General features: G+C 41.2%; 1 protein-coding gene across 4 annotated transcripts in view; it reads right to left on the bottom strand.

Moving 5' to 3' along the window:
• LOC126334932 (uncharacterized) overlaps window positions 1–21,309 on the bottom strand; it is a 170,704-nt gene that overhangs the window by 131,823 nt on the left and 17,572 nt on the right. For 2 of the 4 annotated variants that reach the window (XM_049997672.1, XM_049997671.1), the window contains exons 2-3: window positions 21,203–21,254; window positions 2,827–2,958 (exon numbers count right to left, since the gene is read on the bottom strand). In XM_049997672.1, coding sequence (XP_049853629.1) covers window positions 2,827–2,958; window positions 21,203–21,254 — 184 coding nt within the window. The remainder of the gene's footprint in view (window positions 1–2,826; window positions 2,959–21,202; window positions 21,255–21,309) is intronic. The other 2 variants (XM_049997673.1, XM_049997674.1) reach the window with 2 other exon arrangements.

Raw genomic sequence — 21,309 nt, 5'->3', positions numbered from 1 at the left:
AACTATGTCAAACTTAACGTAAGGAGGTTTATGCGTGAGGCGTTTAGTGAATTCAAAAGTAAAATTCTATGTACCAACTTGACAGAAAATCCTAGGAAGTTCTGGTCTTACGTTAAATCAGTAAGTGGCTCGAAACAGCATATCCAGACACTCCGGGATGATTATGGCATTGAAACAGAGGATGAACGAGTAAAGCTGAAATACAAAACACCTTTTTCCAAAGCTGTTTCACAGAGGAAGACCGCACTGCAGTTCCTTCTCTAAATCCTCGCACAAACGAAAAAATGGCTGACATCGAAATAAGTGTCCAAGGAATAGAAAAGCAACTGGAATCACTCAACAGAGGAAAGTCCACTGGACCTGACGGGATACCAATTCGATTCTACACAGGGTACACAAAAGAACTTGCCCCCCTTCTAACAGCCGTGTACTGCAAGTCTCTAGAGGAATGGAATGTTCCAAATGATTGGAAAAGAGCACAGGTGGTCCCAGTCTTCAAGAAGGGTTGTCGAGCAGATGCGCAAAACTATAGACCTATATCTCTGACGTCGAGCTGTTGTAGAATTTTAGAACATGTTTTTTGCTCGAGTATCATGTCGTTTTTGGAAACACAGAATCTACTCCGTAGGAATCAACATGGATTCCGGAAACAGCTATTGTGTGAGACCCAACTCGCTTTATTTGTTCATGAGACCCAGAAAATATTAGAAACAGGGTCCCAGGTAGATGCTATTTTCCTTGACTTCTGGAAGGCGTTCGATACAGTTCCGCATGGTCGCCTGATAAACAAAGTAAGAGCCTACGGAATATCAGACCAGCTGTGTCGCTGGATTGAAGAGCTTTTAGCAAACAGAACAATGGAGAGACGTCTACAGACGTTAAAGTAACCTCTGGCATGCCACAGGGGAGTGTTATAGGACCATTGCTTTTCACAATATATATAAATGACCTAGTAGATAGTGTCGGAAGTTCCATGCGGCTTTTTGCGGATGATGCTCTAGTATACAGAGAAGTTGCAGCATTAGAAAATTGCAGCGAAATGCAAGAAGATCTGCAGCGGATAGGCACTTGGTGCTGGGAGTGGCAACTGACCCTTAACATAGACAAACGTAATGTATTGCGAATACATAGAAAGAAGGATCCTTTATTGCATGATTATATGACAGCGGAACTAACACTGGTAGCAGTTACTTCTGTAAACTATCTGGGAGTATGCATGCGGAACGATTTGAAGTGGAGTGATCATATAAAATTAATTGTTGGTAAGGCGGGTACCAGGTTGAGATTCATTGGGAGAGTCCTTAGAAAATGTAGTCCATCAACAAAGGAAGTGGCTTGCAAAACACTCGTTCGACCTATACTTGAGTATTGCTCATCAGTGTGGGATCCGTACCAGATCAGGTTGATGGAGAAGATAGAGAAGATCCAAAGAAGAGCAGCGTGTTTCGTCACAGGGTTATTTGGTAACTGTGATAGCGTTACGGAGATGTTAAGCAAACTCAAGTGGCAGACTCTGCAAGAGAGGCGCTCTGCATCGCGGTGTAGCTTGCTCGCCAAGTTTCGAGAGGGTGCATTTCTGGATGAGGTATCGAATATATTGCTTCCCCCTACTTATACATCCCGATGAGATCACGAATGTAAAATTAGAGAGATTCGAGCATGCATGGAGGCTTTCAGACAGTCGTTCTTCCCGCGAACCACACACGATGGAACAGAAAAGGGAGGTAATGACAGTGGCACGTAAAGTGCCCTTCGCCACACACCGTTGGGTGGCTTGCGGAGTATAAATGTAGATGTAGATTGTACTCTGCTGGACTCCATGCAACACATCTGCACCCACCATTGCCGAAAACGTATGCATGCGATCTATTAGGTTATGCCCATACATGGGTGGAGTACTATAAAATTGTTCCTTTAAGTATACCCACAAATAAAAATCTAGTAGATTAAGTTTTGGGGAACATGGAAGCAAGAACACTGGATCTACACAGCCACCATATTTCACGGGAAACATTTCATTTAGTTACACACATTTGTTCCAAAGTGTGGCAGTGCACCATCATGCTGGAAATGTAACTGTCACTGAACACCAAGTGGAACATTTTCTAATGTGTCAGGCAAATTACTGGAAAGAAAGATATGATACAGAGGCACACTCAACTTGTCAAGCAATAGGTATGGAACCAAAAGCACTCCTCCCATGCCTCAAAGCCACATTCACAGGTGGTATGTCTGTTGTGTTCTGACCAACCCAGTTTTCGTCGTGCACTGCACAAACAGTAGACACATGCATGCAGTTTGATTGATTCCACTGTCACATAATAGGCCACTGCCATTGACAAAATGATCTCCTGCTTTCAAGCAATGAGAACTAGGGGACAGACGTCTAAAGAATAAAAATGATCCTGACAAGGATTCAAACCACAGCTCTGCGGTGGATGTGGGTTTGATATCCTAGCAATCTACTCAGTGAGCTACAATGACTGGTACGATAGTGTGGGCTGATAAACGTTCTTCTGTACATTCCAATGTGCTGTGCAGTGTGACAAAGTTCCCAGGTTCTTGTTTTCATAGACATGTTTTAAAAATGCACCTGATCCGATTTTGATAGACAAAGTTTTGTCTTGAACCTGGTTGAGGGACCATACGCAGCATATTTTATTAACTCTGCATTACTCTAGTTGTGGATCACTGTCAAACTCGGACAAAGGAATAACTGCTCAAAATGTGACATATTTCTGAAGCCATCCGTGCAGTCACTACAACATTTACACACAACACTCCACCAATACTACTATGTTAACTGCATTTCATCAAAATACTCACTTGTCCATTTCACATTGATGAAAGACATATTGAGATTTGAAGAGAAGTTTATTACAACAGGATGCAAACGTACAGAGCCTAATCTCCTTTCATTCATGTTGCCATCAAATTTGAAGGAATCACATTCTGAAACTTCAAAAGAAAAAAAAAAGTAGTTTGATAACAGAGTTAACAACAAAAAAGTAACATGTAGCAAGCAAAAATTCAGTATAAAACCGTCAGATCAGTAAAACGTGGAATATTTTAAATGTTTCACATGTGACATATTAAATAACTTAGATGAAACAGCAGCAATACTCTAAAAACTTCCCAGTAATCCATTAGAAGAGCTTCTGCATAAACTCTCAACTAACAAACAAAAAAGGATAATAATAATAATAATAATAATAATAATAATAATAATAATAATAACAGGTGGAATGAACATGGATTCTTTAAGCTACAATGAAAATTATCTCAGGTTTTCTGACATGTTTTACTGCTATAAATATATCCATATAGCCTTGTCACCAACAAAAGCACCTGATGCACAGACTTGCAGTGACCATGTTGATACAAATATACACAGGAAAGGATTAGTGGTAACAACTATTGAAAACTCTCTCCTGGGTAACAGAGTTATAGTCAAGGAGGTTGGTAAATATCATGAAACAGTGCCACAGAGTGACATTTGCATTTATAAATGATAAACTGACCATAAAAAACTTAGAGGTTCTTGCAAGAAAACCATCAGCAGGAACACGAATTCATGTTATTTAAAATCAAGGAAATATCTGTGTAACATTAAACTACAGTTTTAATCACTAAAGGCCAATGTTAAAATTGTTAATGAAATCAGATAATCTACAGAATCTTAACCTTCCTTCAAAAAATTATAAATTTATAAAGAGGTATGAAGGACTCACACCGATGAGCCAGAACATTATGACCACTGCCCACCACAAGACTGAATGACACCTGTTGGCATTGTACACACCTTACACTTAAAAGAAATTATGTAAGTGTAACATAGCAGAGTGGAGAACATTCTAGCAACAATAGGGCCACAAATGGGTACATCCACTGACACAAACAACTTTGATGAAGTGCAGATAGTATGGCCTAGTACTTGGGAATGAACATCTAGCAAACAGCAAAGCTATCTGACTGTTTAAATTTTACAGTTTTGAGTACCTGTTGAAAGTGGTTGAAGTACAGCGAACCCACAAGTAGGCTAGAAGGTGGATATTCACACCTCAGCATAGAATGTGGAATTCATAGGATTTCCCACTCTATAAAGCGGGACAGGCAGTGATCTGTGGCAGATATGATAATGGAGTACAATGCTATCACAGGCAAAATTGTTTAGGAGCACACTGTTCAGTGCACATTGTTGAACATGGGGTTCCACAGCAGGCAACCCATGCATGTTCCCATTTTAACCCAACAGCACTGTCAATTACTAATGCAGTGAGCATGGGATCATCGAGATTAGACCAAGAATCGATGAAAAAGTATCACCTGGTTTGATGAACCATGTTTCTTTTTACAGCAGGTTGGTGGTCATGTCTGAATAGGGATTATCTGCTGGCCAGTTTATGGCCCAAATGAGTCAAGATGCCGCTTGGGGCATCAAGCACGAGAGAGGTATTAGAGGTGCCACATCTGTGTGATTTACATTCAGAACGTGTCACTATTAGTAGCAAAAACTGACGGGGGTGAAAGTGCACGAAGGAAAAAGAGAAATGGGGGGGGGTCATCAAATGATAAGTCGCCTATGTGAAAAATTTTTCTCAAACTGGCCCTGGTCATCTAGGCACATGACTACACAGAACATACACTGTACCCGACTGCTGGGACAGTATTATGCTAGGGGGGACATTGCCTTTGATTACATGTGAGCTGAGGAAGGAATCAAAGACACCATGACAGCTCTGGAGGATAGCTGACTGTGCCAGAAGGCTACAATCAAGCTTCAGTGGTTTAAAGGATGTGATAGTGATCTCAAGAGTGATACCTTGGCCATCAAATTCGCCTGATCTGAACACAATGGAACCCATCTGGGACAATCTTGAGCACTCTCTTCATAGTCACAAATCACTGGCCTTTAATTTACAAGAATGAAGTCACACATGCAGGAACTTTTTGTATCCATGTCATGTAGAATCACTGCTGTGATGTGTTCCAAATGTGAACCAGTACACTATTGAACAGCTGGTCATCATATTTTTGTCCATCAGTCTGTGGGGGTGAGGGGGGGGGGGGGGGGGGGAGGCAAATTCATGCTGATCATGGATGACAGACTGCAGTATATTTAGCATACTAAACAATTCGCACCATGGATTACAAAAAAAACATGTTTTACAGTAACAGTAATAGCAACTTATTTCCATGAAGTGCTGAACAGACTCAATAAAGGGAACAAAGCCATCCAGACTTTTCTACATTTGTTGAAGGCTTTCAGTACTCTTATGGAAATTAGAGACTTCAGGTAACAGAGGAGAAGCACTGAATAGGTTAAATTCTTTTCTTAGTGGTAGAAAATATTACGTTAAACTACATTATAAAAATGAAGAGGAGATCATAATACTGAAATCGTCACCAAGGATTCTAAGTTACATGGTGCAGTGGGGAAACAGTTTCGAGCCATTTTGTTTCTTGTGTATATTTATGATATAACACAGCCATCAAACTTGAAGTTAGTGAACTATGCTGATGATGCATCATATATTACATGGGACTGTACTAATCAGTTAGTAACGAAAATCAATAAACAGACTTTGATCACAGAAAACCTTGTCAGTAATTTCACTTAATAATGATACAATGATCATGAAGAAATATTTCAAAAATTATAATCCACCCAAGCGGACATAAATTCTGAATCAATGTTTTTAAGGATACAAGCTGATAAACATAAATTTTAGGTATTGTGGTGGTTGAGCATCTTACATGGAAAAGGCATATGAGCTACATATGTAACAATATTGGTTGCAAGATTTTAATAACTAAATGTCTCTCAACCATAACAACTTCTCCTACCCTTAAACAAACCTACTACAAATTAATTTACTACAATATGGGACTGAGATTTCTGGCGGGACAACTGCTGTCGATATGGAGGAGTTTCAAACTTCAGAAGAGAGCAGGTAGAATAATTGTTAACATAAGTAAACAACAATCCTGTGAGGACTATTTCCTTAAGAATAATTTAGTAATGGTGTACTCACAGCTTGATTCCTGGTATAAAGCAACTAAATGGAAATCAATTTAACAAGAAGTTAAAACAGATATTAATTAAAAGGTGGTAAAACTCACTCAGATTTTTTTACTCCATAATTATTAATGTCATTATTATTACCCTTGCAAAACTAGCTTCCTTTACTTTTTGTGACAAGACTAGTGCACAAGACCCTCTTTTACATTTAACCATGCATGCTTCACATTTTATCACTATATACATCATGAAACAAGCTATGAAAGGTCTTACATTTAGCACACACTCTAATGCTTAGAAGTTACTACAAAAATTGCATAACTGCAATACTCATTTACTAACGAGATGTGTGGAGAACATAGTAACAACAGGTCTAAACATTAAATTAACAACAACATGAAATGATAAGTGCTACTCACCACAAAGTGGGACCATTGAATGCCAGGCAGGCACAATGAAAAAGAATGCTGCATAAAATTCAGCTATTGGACTAAGTTCTTCCTCAATCATAGACAACAAAACTTGCACACATTTACACAAGCACAACGCTCACACACAGGGCCAGTAATGATGTGTGTGCTACACCATAAATTTTACATACAACAGGTGTGTAAAAACAAATTATAAGGGCTGAGCAAAAATAAACTGGCCCAGAAATTTTTTACAATAACACTAACATGATGTTATTATTGTTGTTGTTGCTGTTGTTGTGGTCTTCAGTCCAAAGACTGGTTTGATGCAGCTCTCCGTATACTCTATCCTGTGCAAGCCTCTTAATGTCCGAATAACTACTGCAACCTACATCTCTCTGAATCTGCTTACTGTATTGATCTCTTGGTCTCTCACTACAATTCCACCCCCCACCCCCCCCCCCACCCCCCTGCTACACACACACACACACACACACACACACACACACACACACACACACACACACACACACACACACACGCACTCTCTCTCTCTCTCTCTCTCTCTCTCTCTCTCTCTCTCTCTCTCTTTTTCCTCCAGCACTAAATTGGTGATCCCTTGATGCCTCAGAACATGTCCTACCAATCGATCCTTTCTTTTAATCAGGTTGAACCACAAATTTCTCTTCTCCCCAATTCTATTCAGTATCAATTCATTAGTTATTATATCTACCCATCTTATCTTCAGCATTTTTTTGTAGCACCACATTTCAAAAGCTTCTATTCTCTTCTTATTTAACCTTTATCATCTATATTTCACTTCCATACATGGCTATACTCCTAGCAAATAGTTTCAGAAAGGACTTCCTGACACTTGAACCTATACTCAATGTTAACAAATTTCTTTTTTTCACAAATGCTTTTTCTGCCACTGCCAGTCTCCCTACTTTGACCTTCATCAGTTATTTTGCTTCCCTAATACCAAAACTCATTTACTACTGTAAGTGTCTCATTTTCTAATCTTATTCTCTCAGCATCACCTGATTTAATTCAACTGCATTCTATATACTACTTCTATAATACTGCCCTCAAGTACATGTCCCTTGCATAGACACTCTATATACTCCTTCCATCTTTCTGCTTTCCCTTCTTTGCTTGGTATTGGCTTTCCATCTGAGATGGATCTCTTTCCTCCAAAGGTCTCTTTAATTTTCTTTCTGTCTTACCCCTAGTGACATATGCTTTTACATTTTTACATTTGTCCTCCAGCCATTCCTGCTTAGCCATTTTGCACTTCTTGTCGATCTCATTTTTTTAGACATTTGTATTCTCTTTCATCTGCCTCATTTGTTGTATTTTTATATTTTCTCCTTTCATCAATTAAATTAAGTATCTCTTGTGTTACTCACAGATTTCTACTATTCCTTGTTCTTTTACTTATTTGATCCTCTGCTGCCTTCACTATTTCATCTCTCAAAGCTACTCATTCTTTCTCTACTGTAATCCTTTCCCCTGTTCTTGTCAATCATTCTCTAATGCTCCATCTGAAACCCTTTACAACCTCTGATTGTTTCAGTTTATCCAAGTCCCATCTCCTTAAATTCCTGCCTTTTTGCAGCTTATTTAGTTTTATCTGCAGTTCATAACCAATAAATTGTGGTCCAAGTCCACATCTGCCCCTGGAAATGTCTTAACAATTTTTAATCTGATTTCTAAATCTCTGTCTAACCATAATATAATCAATAAACCTTCCAGTGTCTTCAGATCTCTTCCACATATACAACCTTCTCTCTCATGATTGTTAAACCAAGTTTTAGCTATGATTAAATTATGCTGTGTGAAAATTTTTTATGAGGCAGCTTCCTCTGTCATTTGTTTCCCCTAGTCCATATTCACCTACAACTTTTCCTTCTCTTCCTTTTCTTACAATCAAATTCCAATCCCCCACGACTATTAAATTTTTGGTGCTCATAACTATCTGAATGATTTCTTTTATCTTATCATACATTTCCTCTACCTCCTCCTCACCTTTGGAGCTAGTTGGCATACAAACTTTTACTGCTGTAGTGGGTGTGGACTTCATGTCTATCTTGGCTACAAAAATGTATTCACCATGCTGTTCATAGTATCTTATCCACATTCCTATTTTTTATTCATTATTAAACCTATTAATGCAAAACCCCTATTTGATTTTGTATTTGTAACCCTGTATACACTTGACTAGAAGTCCTTTCCCTCCTGCCACCAAACTCCACTAATTTCCGCTTTGCCCAACTTTAACCTATCCATTTTCCTTTTTAAATTTTCTAACCTACCTGCCTGATTAAGGGACCTGGCACTCCACACTCTGATCCGTAGAACAGCAGTTTTGTGTCTCCTGATAACGTCATCATCCTGAGTAGCCTCTGCCCAGAGATCCAAAAAGGGGACTATTTTACCTCCGGAATACTTTACCCACGAGGATGCTATCATCATTTAACCATACAGCATGCCCTCAGGAAAATTTATGACTGCAGTTTCCCCTTGCTTTCAGCCGTTCGCAGTAGCATCAGAGCAAGGCCATTTTGGTTGATGTTACAAGACCAGATCGATCAGTCATCCAGACTGTTGCCCCTGCAACTGCTAAAAGGCTGCTGCCCCTCTTCAGGAACAACACATTTGTCTGTCCTCTCAACACATATACCTCTGTTGTGGTTGCACGTATGGTATGGCTGTCTGTATCACTGATGCACACAAGTCTCCCCACCAGCGGTAAGGTCCACCGTTCATGGGGGGCAAACTAACATGGTACTGATACTTATTAATAAACATAATGGGCCTTTTCTACTATATAGCCCATTTCATGGTATTCTGCCACTAAAGTTTTGCTTGCAGACTTTGCTATAGGTTGAGCCAAAGCACTTCCAGTCTTAACACATTCAACACTGCTATCTCTCATCTTTGATCGCATAGGTGTACCGGTGATTTTCTACCAGATTTAAAGAATAATTACACAACAGTCAAGCATCTTAGATGCACACATCTAGCATCATTTAAAAACCCATATTTTGTAGATTAGGAAATATGCTTGCTTATATATGTATTCACATCAGAAAGAGTTACTCCCCAGGAAAGGTTTTACATTAGCTCACAAAGACTTCAAGCAGACATAAAAACAAACACGAAATTACTTTGCAGATGTCAGCTGTATTTTATGATACAAAATGTTTACATGTTATGTGTACATAATTTATTTCCAAATGGTAGTCTTGAAAACACTGTGGTACATGAAGTCCAACACTGCAGTGTTTGTCCTCCATCTACTTTCTTTTCTTATCTGCTTCCCAGTCCCTTTCTTTCCTTTGTTACAGAAAACTTCACAGTATCATGTTATGTTAATTCTGTTGGCTGTGGGTGGCACCTTTTCTGGATAATGGTGGCCAGAATTTCTATTTGGGATAATGGTTGGTGTTAATTCCAATGATCAAATTTCTCCTCTTGCTGCTACGAAGTCAATACTAACTTTTTTTATGCACTCCACCAGACATATATTTTGCTTTGTGACATTCTTGTACAAAATAAAACCATCAACAGCAGATGCTAGGAAATTGTGAAAGCGAAGTTGTTTTTGTCAGTTCATTGTTTTGCTTGCGAATGGGTAGTAGCTGTAAAGTTGATCGACACATTCTACACCAGCCTTGTTCATGTTAAAATCTATGACAATGTTTGGGTTAATTGTTGTTATAAAACCCCCTTTTGAACATATGGGAACCTCTTTGGTAGTCACCTGATATTTTGCAGAGAAGGAATATACATCATGTTTATTTTTCCATTTGAACACTACAACAGGACCCTTTCTCAAAAATTCATTTTGCTTCAGCTTCCTCGTTATGAAGCTAGCTGGTATGCCCTATCAGTTCTTCATGACAGTTCCAACAACTAGTATCTGATGGTCCTGCCACGTGTTCATTAAAGGTATAATTGTTAATCAACTCCTGCTGTATTTAGATGTCAACATATGAACTACAATGGCTATCCTACAGCCAGCAGTCTTGCAGCATGTGGGAACACACATTTCAGTGAATGGAAAACCTGTGCCTGTACTGGATATGGGTGGCATCCACACAGCTGATACATGTTTGCCCCTTTTGGTGTCTGGGTATAGCGCTGAACTCTTGGTTGGTTGGTTGGTTGGTTGGTTGTTTGAGGTTTAAGGGACCAAACGGCAAGGTCATCAATCCCTTTTTTCAAATATGGTCCATTCCGCTAATGGGACATCTCAGGAAAGTCAGAACAATAAAAGGGAAAAAGGGAAAAACGTAAAATGGCAGTCATGTTGTCAATGGTAAAAAACAAAATGAGGGAAGTCGGCAAGAGAACAAACCCAATGCTATGCTGAAGCAGCATGGGCAAGACCACCTGTGACTTAAAAGGTGCAACCGCTAGAATGTAGAAATACGTACAGGAAAAAGAGACTAACCAATCCTTTCTTTAAAAAAAAAAAGAAAGAAAGGTAAAAACAGAGTAAAAGGGGAAGAAAAGAGTATCTCGGTCAGGGAGGTGAATCGGGAATCTCCAAACACGGCTTACAGTGGGAGACACCCAAACACTCACCGACCTGCCCCAACACCAGAGAGAGATTAAAAACCTTAAAACTGAGAATAAAAACCACTTTCCCAGAGGAAACCGAGAACCAGAGACACCATCCGGGAATTGTCAGCCAACATCAAAGGTAAAGTGTGGGGGTGTCTGTACTTAGCACGCAGAGCCAAAAGAAGGGGGCATTCAACCAAAATGTGGGCTACTGACTGGAAGGCTCCACAACCACGAAGTGGGGGTGGCTCATCACGCAAAAGAAAACCATGGGTCAGCCTGGTATGGCCAATGCAGAGACGACACAGTGAGATCGAGTCCTTTTGGGAGAGGCGAAAGGAAGAACGCCACGAGCCTCGTGTCACCTTAATCACACGAAGTTTATTAGACAAGGGAGTAGCCTCCCAAGAATTGGCCCATGACTATGCAAAGTGGGATTTGATGTGAAGCCGTGAATCTGCTGCAGGAGGGAGCGAGGAAGTCAGGACAAAGAAGGAAGCTGAAAATCACGGCAAAGAGACGCAAGGCAGAGCCCAACCGGTAATTCCGCCCATGGGCAGGAGCCGGGTGGGCACGGTCCGTGGTCTGCGGACAGGATAGAATAGGAAGGATGAGTAGGAGAGGAACGGATAACGAGTGCATAACACACCAGGAGACCATCAACAGGGCTAGTAGGGAAGGCACCGGTGGCCAAACGGATACCACGATGGTGGACTGGATCTAGCACGTGCAGTGTGGAAGGAGCAGCTGAACCATAAACTTGACAACCATAGTCCAAGCGAGACAGAACTAGAGCACGATAAAGACGGAGAAGGAGGGAACGGTCCGCACCCCAAGAGGAGTGGGCAAGGAGGTGAAGGACATTGAGTTTACGGAAACATCCTACCTTCAGGACTCTGATATGGAGCAGCCAAGTGAGCTTGTTGTCGAAAAGAAGATCCAGGAAACGAAACTGTGGGACCACAGGCAATCGTTGTGCAGAGAGATAGAGCTCTGGATCAGGGTGGATCGTAGTACGGCAACAGAAGTGGACCACCCGCGATTTTGAAGGAGAGAATTGAAACCCATGTGAGAGGGTCCATGCAGAGGCACGCCGTATAGCTCCCTGGAGCTGCCGTTCTTCAGATGCCATTGAGGAGGAACTAACCCAAATGCAGAAATCATCCACATACAGGGCATGGGCGACCAAGGGACCGACAGAGGCCACAAGTCCATTGATAGCAATGAGGAAAAGAAGGACACTCAAGACAGAACCCTGTGGGATGCCTGTCTCCTGGGTCCGTGGAGAACTGAAAACAACTCGAACTCTGAATGACCGATGGAACACGAACTGGTGGATAAAAATCGGGAGTGGGCCCCGAAGACCCCACTGATGAAGGGTAAGTAATATGTGATGAAGCCAGGCCATGTCATAGGCCTTGCAAAGGTCAAAAAACACTGCAACCAAATGGCGGTGCTGGGAAAAAGCCTGCCGAACTGCGAATTCCAAGCGAAGTAAATGATCGACTGAAGACAATCCCTGGTAAGGGGACAATAGATTCCGAGATTGTTGCTGTGGAGCACTGAGATGTTTAAGCAGTTGGTTATGAATGAAATATGGGCCAGGGGCCGTATCATGAGAAGAAGATAGAGCAGAAAGAAATTCCCATTCATTAAAAGGTTTGTTGTAAGATTCTGAATCACAAGGGGTGAAACATAAGGTGGAAGCTTCAGCCCGCTGTTTTTGGTGAATGAAAGCAGCTGGATAGGAGGCTGATGCTGATGCCACTGCAAATGGGTCGCAAGATGTTTTGCAAGAACTAATGGGTCCGTACAAAGGCCATCTGGGAGGTGAAGGCCTGGGAGGGTGGACTGCCGATGGCAACCTTGGAGAGAGCGAAGTGTAGCCCATACCCATGACAGAGGGACAGTAGAACCAAGGGAAGAAACGAATCGTTCCCAACATATCTGCTTGCTCTGTTTGATTAAATAACGGGCTTTAGTGTGGAGGCGTTTAAAGGTAGTAAGGCTGGCTACGGATGGGTGCCTCTTAAAGTGTTGCAAAGCTCAACGGCGATCACGGATGGCAATGGCAATGGCCGTACTCCACCACGGGACTTGCCAGCGACGAAATGGCCCAGATGAGCGCGGGACAGCAAGGCTATCAGCGCGAACAATTGCGTCAGACACGTCGCGTATGACGTCATCAATACAACCCGACAAAGAGGGATAAAAACACGACCAGTGCTTTGTATAGAGGCCAATCGGCACGTTGGAAAGACCAACGAGGTAACCTGTCCATCGGGGAGCAGGAAGGGAGTGAGATAATCAATGGGAAATGGTCACTATCACAAAGGTCGTCGTGTGGCGACCAGTGTAATGAAGGGAGGAGAGAGGGAGAAGAAAGAGAAAGATCAATGGCAGAAAAGGTACCATGACCAGCACTGAAATGAGTAGGGGAGCGATCATTAAGAAGGCACAGGTCATGGTTTGCAATAAATTGGTCTATAAGAAGACCTCGTCTAGATGGAAAGGCACTGCTCCACAAGGGAGGATGAGCATTAAAATCCCCAAGGAGGAGGAAGTTTCTGAAGAAGGGCAGTTAAGGCAGCAGGTGTAAGAGTCCTGTCAGGAGGGAGATAAAGATTGCAAACTGTGACCGAAGAGTCTAAGTGGATCCTAACAGCAACTGCTTCCAATGTAGTTTCAAGAGGAATCCACGTGCTAGCAATGTCTGTACGGACCAACGTACAAACACCACCTGAAGCCCGCAGGGGTCCGACCCAATTTCGACAGAAAACACGGAACCCACGGACGGTCGGTGAGTGAGCATCAGTAAAAAGAGATTCCTGGAGAACCACACAAGCTGCAGAGTAGGACGAAAGAAGGGATTTCAATTCCAGAAGGTGACGATAGTATCCATTACAATTCCATTGGAGAACCACAGAACGATGGTGTAAATGGGGGCTGAACACGCTAAATCCAGTCATACCGCCGGGTCCCTACCTGTCACCGACAAGGAGGGGGCGATATCCATGAATGACAGGTCAGAATCCTGTTGTGAAGTCGGGGAAGGGACCTCCGGTGACACCAGAGGCTCTTTGTCCCGGGAATAATGTTTCTCCTTCTTTTCAGGCTGAGATCGAGGAGGGGTTGTGTGGCATACAGGAGCCAGCTGCAGCAAGATCAGGAACAGAAAGAGACCGGGCGACCTGGGGGCCGACGGACTGTGGCTCTCGCAGTCATCGCGTGGCAGCAGACCTTTGGCCTGGAAGGTGCTGGGTAGGGTCATCCCGGGAGAGGCGCCCTCGACCGGCAGACGCCGAAGGAGAGGGACACTTCTCCGGCTGGGGAGGGGGAGCAGCGCCCAGAGGAGAAGATGTGGGAGCCGCAGGGGAGGGGGAGAGGAGAGGGGTCCGGGATGGGGGTAAGGAAGGGGGAGGAAGGGGTGAAGATGTAGCCAAGGCATAACTAGATGTCATGAACACAGGGTGAAGTCATGTATATTTCTTACGGGCCTCTGTGTAGGTTAAACAATCGAGGGACTTATACTCCTGTATCTTCTTTTCCTTCTTATATACTGGGCAATCTGGTGAACGTGGAGAATGACTACCATGACAATTTACACACACAGGAGCGCGAACAAAGGGACTCCCCTCATGGAGTGGACGTCCACAGACACCACAGATAGGAGCCTGTGAACAGCGGGAAGACGTGTCCAAAACGCAAGCACTTAAAACACCTCATAGGAGGTGGGATGTACGGCTTCACATCACATCGATAGACCATAATCTTAACTTTCTCAGGGAGGATATCCCCTTCAAAGGCCAGGATAAAGGCACCAGTATCAATACGATTGTCCTGAACACGCCGAACAAAGTGAACACCCCACCGTCCGAGATTGTCCTGAAGTTCCTCATCAGTTTGAAGGATGAGGTCCCTGTGAAAAATCACACTTTGTACCATATTTAGAGACTGGTGGGGGGGTAATGGACACAGGAATTGTGCCAAGATGGGTACAGGCACGGAGGGCTGCAGATTGGGCAGCTGAAGCAGTTTTTATCAGCAACGAACCCAACCGCATCTTGCTCAGGGAGGCCACTTCGCCAAACTTGTCTTTAATGTGTTTCACAAAGAATAAAGGTTTGGTATTGGTGAAAGTATCTCCATCAGTCCTGGTGCAAACTAGATAACGGGGGAATGGTTTTGCCCCTAGCCGATGGGCCTGACCCTTTTCCCAGGGGGTAGCCATGGAAGGGAAGGCCGAAGGGGGAAGAGAAGCAACACTTGAGGAATCTGTTCCATGCAGAGAGACGGCCGCAGAAGAACGGCCAGAGTTCTGGACCCGTATGTGTTTCATTTGCATAGCGTCCGCCCTGATACCACCCACTCTGATCAGGGGCTCTCCAAACGGGCGCCACCAGCCGCAGCAAGGACCGTCTGGCATGGCGGCCATTGCCGGGAGTTCCGATGCTCCAGGATGATGAGCAACCACTCCGAGGCATGCATGAGGAGGTCACAGCTCAGGTATCAGAAGTGTGATCCGTGTGTTCAGGGGGCTCAACCAAAAGGCTACATAGCGACCCCACCACACGGGCTGGCTACCGTGCTGGCTATGCACCCTAGTATCAGACAACAATGTGAAAGAAAAGGTGGAATGTACTAGGAGGGCGCACATCGGAGACACTAGGTAAGGTGCTTTTCCGCAAATGGCTCACACTATGGAGGAGAAATTTTGTAATGGAGGTCAAACCCCAGAGGGGGACCAAGGAATGCCAAAAGGAGGAGATGATTATGCAACAAAGCCGAATTGTAAAACCAACAGAAGCAGGAGGATAGCGGGGGCCAACATAAGCAAGGACACCAAGAGAGGGAGAGGAGAGGGCGAGGGGAAAGTTTGTGTTACATTTAACTGATCACTAAACATGTCTGCTCCTCTCACTTACTCAAACGCAATGACAACAAAATACTCTCAACAGAGCATGTAGGAGATATCCATGTCCAGACATGTGGCAGCAACCAGTTGGTGCATCGCAATCACATTTTTCAACATTTTTTATGGTAGCAGTTCTCCTGTTCATTAGGAAGGATCAATTCAGTATTAGTTTTATAAATATTTTTGGATAAGTTTTATGTTGTCTGCCCTGTATAAGTTACAGTTAGGCTGTATAAAAGTTTAATACTAATATAAATACTGATGATGTTATAATCAATAATGGTGGAACAATAACAGTAGAGTTATTATGACAATGAATTCATTAGATAACAATTAAATGCCAAGAATGAGTATGGACTGCAGACTATACTGAATACAAAAAATAAAAAATACCATCATGACATGCCAAACGACAAAATAGAAACTGGAGGAATGCAAGAGGGAGGACAAACGTAAGATGAAGTGAGGAACTGAAAACAAAAAAGGAATTCAGATACAAGAGGAAGTAAATACGACAGGTTAGTACTTTGTTTCTATATGTGAGTGTTTTCTAATCAAATGCTGTTGTCATGATATCAGCTTTCTTCACTACTGTCAATATAGCAACAAAGTGAAGGATGTCCGTAAAAAAATGTTATTCTTTTACATTTTAGTAGTATCAATGGGAAGCATTGGAGGGTGTTGGTACAAGACCACAACTAAAGAGAAACTCAAAGTTTTAGATAAGCACATGCCTGAGAATTGCTTTTTTGTTTTCTCATTCGTAGCACCCCATAGACATAATAGTGACTCCATAGTGTACAGCTTTTTGTGTTCTCCAGTTTGCTAAGAGTGAATCTGTAATTTCAGTTTACTGTGTGTTTCATTTAAAGTTTAACTATTATCCCCCAAAGTAGCAAAAACATTTGTCGATGGTATACAGTCAAGATGTGTGTGTAAGGGGAAAAGCATGTGATGACCAAAAGTGTCTGAGAAGGATGACGACAATGTCAGAGCATCTTACCATTGTAGTCTTTAGAATTCTGTTTGGAAAGCAAGTCCTGAAGTGAAGCATTGCGGCAACTTTTCATCTAAGTGGGAAGGTAAATACCCATAATGTTCATACCCGGGGGGTCAGATCATCCTCATGAACTTTTACAATATCAAACAGATTCTCTAAAATTAATTTTTTTCTGTACAGCCTCAAATTCAAGTATACAGACCACTGAAACCCCTCTCGCCCCTGCTTAAGCTACCACAAAAGGGGTGGCTTACCTAGATTTGTTGCAAGTGTGGCTCTTTCCACATGTAGAAGGTGAACCCAAAAACTTTATTTGGCAACAACATAAATCCCCTTCCCATTGGAATCTCTTTGTAAAAGAGTGGCTGAACATCAAAATCCCTGACCATTGGATTGGAAACAATGATCAATGGGACAGAGTTTTATTCCTCTGGCCTCCACATTCACCTGACACCAGGTCATGGGACTTATTTTTCCTTTGGGGCTTTATGAAAGATTTTGTCTATATTCCACCACTATGTACTAATTTGCCAGAGTTGAGACACTCTGAACTTGTTAACCAAAGTGAGGGAAGAATTGGACTTTAGGTTGTATGTATACAGTATGACTAAAAGTGCACACACTGAACATTTGTAAGAAAAACAAGGTTTGTTTACCATCAATTTGATCTATAATTTGTTGTAAAAAACCAGTCTAAATTAAAATGTTATAATATACATAGAAACTGGGACATTCTTTTTTGGACATCTTGTACTATATATATAACAATAGAAGGCGAATGTTTCCAGAAAAGGGGTCTGATCAGCTTCCACTGTGCTATGGAAATCATCATGGACCTCTTCACATTTCATTTTAGCGCCAAATTCTTGAACTACACGTTAATGAACATTATGCACAGTGAGTCAGGATAAATGACATAGTGCCCTACAGTGTGGATACACATCAGTGGCAGTCAGTCAGAATCATTAATGACTACAGGCAAATGTCTTAAAGAGCAGTTTACAAGAAACAACCATTGAAAAATCAAGACGAGCAAAAACATCTTTTACAACACTAAGCAGAACGTGATTCAGTGTTGGGAGTCTCATATAAGCCAATAAAGTCTTCATTAATGATTGACAGTAAGAATACAAAAGACACTTGTTTGTGAATTGAAGAATCACTTGTTTCATCAATCATAATAGAAAAATGTTCAGTCTTCTTGAGTGAAGTCAATACCTTACTCAACACATACTTTCCTAGTAGATCAATGATCTCATTTTGAATATTGTGGGACATCCACTTATACCTCGAATGTACTCACCAATCTTTAAACTCAGGTATGTCATTCTTTCAGAGTTCCAACAATTGGAAAAAATTGGAGTTTGTGCCCTCTAATTGCTAGTCCTTGTCAATATAGAAATTGCACAGTAGCAAAACTTGTCTCAAGAGCTAAATGGCCTTTCTTCATATCACTATCTAACTGTTCATTCAACTGAGAGGCCACACTTTGGTTAGTGACAGAATTTAGTTTCAGAACACCTTCTTTGTGCGTAAACGTATTTTCATGAAGACTGAATTTTTCAAAAGCCTTTTCCAGTTAGAATACCCTATGGAAGTAAATATCCCTTCTTTTACTGAAGAAAATGCCAATAGATTTTTAGCATCTGTCTCTTTGCAGATTTTCCAAAAAACATTTTCGGTAGATGCTCCATATTCTAGCCGTGTATATTTGATCAACCAAGACTTCTGAAATGATCTTCCCTTACTGGATTGTCCAGGATTTGGTTGTGAATGGTACTCGCCTGAAGATGACAAAAGAATTGACGACACAATAATTGTTGGAAGTTGACTTGCAGTATCATTAACTTACAAGCACGCCTTTTTGGTAACAAATTTATACATTGCGAACTTAATTCACAATACACTAAGAGACTGAATAAACAAATAAAATATTGTGATATAAAATAGTCCACTAGACACTAAAGCTGGAACACTAAACACATCTGCAGCATGCACTGAACAAAACTATACACACTGAATGACTGCGACAGCAGGGTGGGCTCTATATAGATGCAACGTCATAATGTCTTGAAGTGTCACGGTGACGCGAGGCGGAAGGTTTCAAATGCTTCTGCTCCAGTCCTTTTGATGTTTCTGTGGCCACAGTGCTGGCCTGCTGGCACCAGACTTTACACGAAGGTTCGTGCACCACGACAAATTCTAAGTGTGCCCGCAGCACCATAACACTATCATGATTCACACCACTCATTTTCAGTTAACCTGGTTACTACCATAATAATTATTTGATTTTTGAGAGGTCTCGAGCCCGCTCAGGCCCCATGGAGACGATGCCTGTGTAGAGCACTAAAGATTTGTTGCCATATAATAAATATGCTACTCTCTGAAATATGTAATGCATCACTAACTCAAGGGATTTTTCCAGAGACTAAAATATGCCATTGTTAAACCCCTCTTTAAGAAAGATGATAAGAGAGACATCAGTAACTACTGACCTATTTCACTGCTGACATCATTTTCCAAAATTTTTGAGAAGGTGATGTATTCTAGAATAGTATTTCACCTTGGCAACAATAATATCCTCAGCAAATCACAGTTTGGGTTTCAGAAGCGTTGCTCTAATGATAAAGCCATTTACATGTTCACATGCCAGATATTACAAGAGCATTAAACAACAAAATAGCACTGCCAGTAGATGTTTTCCGTGACCTATCCAAGGCATTTGATTGTGTGAATCATAGTATACTTCTAGACAAATTGAAGTTGTATGGGATTAATGGTATAGCCAACCAATGGATCATGTCATATCCAACCAAAAGAATGCAGAAAGTTGTACTTAATTCAACCAACAGAATCCAGCGACATAATTCTGACCGGGGAGAAATCATGTATGGGGTTCCCCAAGGCTCAATCTTAGGTCCACTACTGTTTCTCATATATGTACACAATCTACTGTCTAATGCACCACAAGCAGAATTATTTCTTTTTTCAGATGACACCAGTACTGTAATCACTTCCAGTATACATACAGAAGTGGAAGAAATGATGAACAAAGTTCTCAAAAGTATCATTGACAGGTTTTCTACATAGGGTGGAAACTTCAAAATTCTTAGGTGTCCATATTGATGAGAATTTAAAGTGGGAAAAACACATTTTGGAACGACTAAAACAACTTAGTTCAGGCACATTTGCACTTAGAATCATAGCAAATTTTGGGGAGAGAGAAATCAGTAAGTTGACATATTTTGCTTATTTTCATTCAGTAATGTCATATGGAATAAAGTTCTGGAGTAACCAATCTTTAAGAAAGAAGGTCTTCACTGCCCAAAAATGTTCTGTAAGAATAATATGTGGTGCTCACCAACGATCATCTTGTAGACATCTGTTTACGGAGTTAGGCATTCTGACTACTGCTTCACTGTATATTTATTACTTCAAGAAGTTTGTTGTAAACAATCCACTACAGTTCAAAAGGACAATATGGTACGTAATTACAATACTAGAAGAAAAAATGACATTCATTACTCAACATTAACATTGTCTTTAGCATAGAAAGGAGTGCACAATGCTGCAACAAAAATTATTGACCACTTACACAGTAATATAAAATGTCTAACTGGCAGCAAGATAAAATTGAAAAAGTTTCTCTTTGAGAACTCCTTCTACTCAGTAGAAGAATTTATATGTTTGTAATGTGTGAAAGGTGGTAGGAAGGAACTGCTAACTCAATTTGTATATCTTGTTTTCATTTCAGGGGAAGAAATAAAAAAAGTAATTATATGGTGATGTTTAGAGAGCAAACAGACATACAAATTAATTTGCAATATGAATGTAAAATGACTCATTCCATATCACAATGATTTATCGTGCAAAATCATCCATGGAACTTGAAAGTAACTACCTTACTAACTTCAAAAAACATACACAAGTTCACTTGTGTAAAAATGTCTCACGGGAGTACATTTCACCTCCATCCCAATTCCACCCACGGTGGGAAGGAAGATGGTAGGAGGCATTGTTGCAGTTCATATTTATTGCTGTCTGCACTTTTCATAACATAAAACATGTAATCATGTTTATCACATCCCTCACAGAGAGGATTAAAGCTATGCTAAGATATTTATCATAATTTGTGACACACTAACATTTCTTTTTAACAGCCTTTAATATCCACTGGGAGAGGTACTATACAACACTGACATCATAATCAGCAACTGAACACACAATTTTACACAATTTTTGTCTTAAAAAGCATATGAATTAGTTATAAACATAAAACATACCATTTCGTATCTTGTAGACAAGACAGTCACTGGAGTTGATATCCACGTTCCCCTGGCACAAAACAGTAAACCAATATTATGAAAGTTTTATTTTACAAAATAAAAAC

This window comes from Schistocerca gregaria, chromosome 2, assembly GCF_023897955.1.
Source record: "Schistocerca gregaria isolate iqSchGreg1 chromosome 2, iqSchGreg1.2, whole genome shotgun sequence".
Classification (NCBI taxonomy): domain Eukaryota; kingdom Metazoa; phylum Arthropoda; class Insecta; order Orthoptera; family Acrididae; genus Schistocerca; species Schistocerca gregaria.
This window is presented reverse-complemented; position numbering and strand designations above follow the sequence as displayed.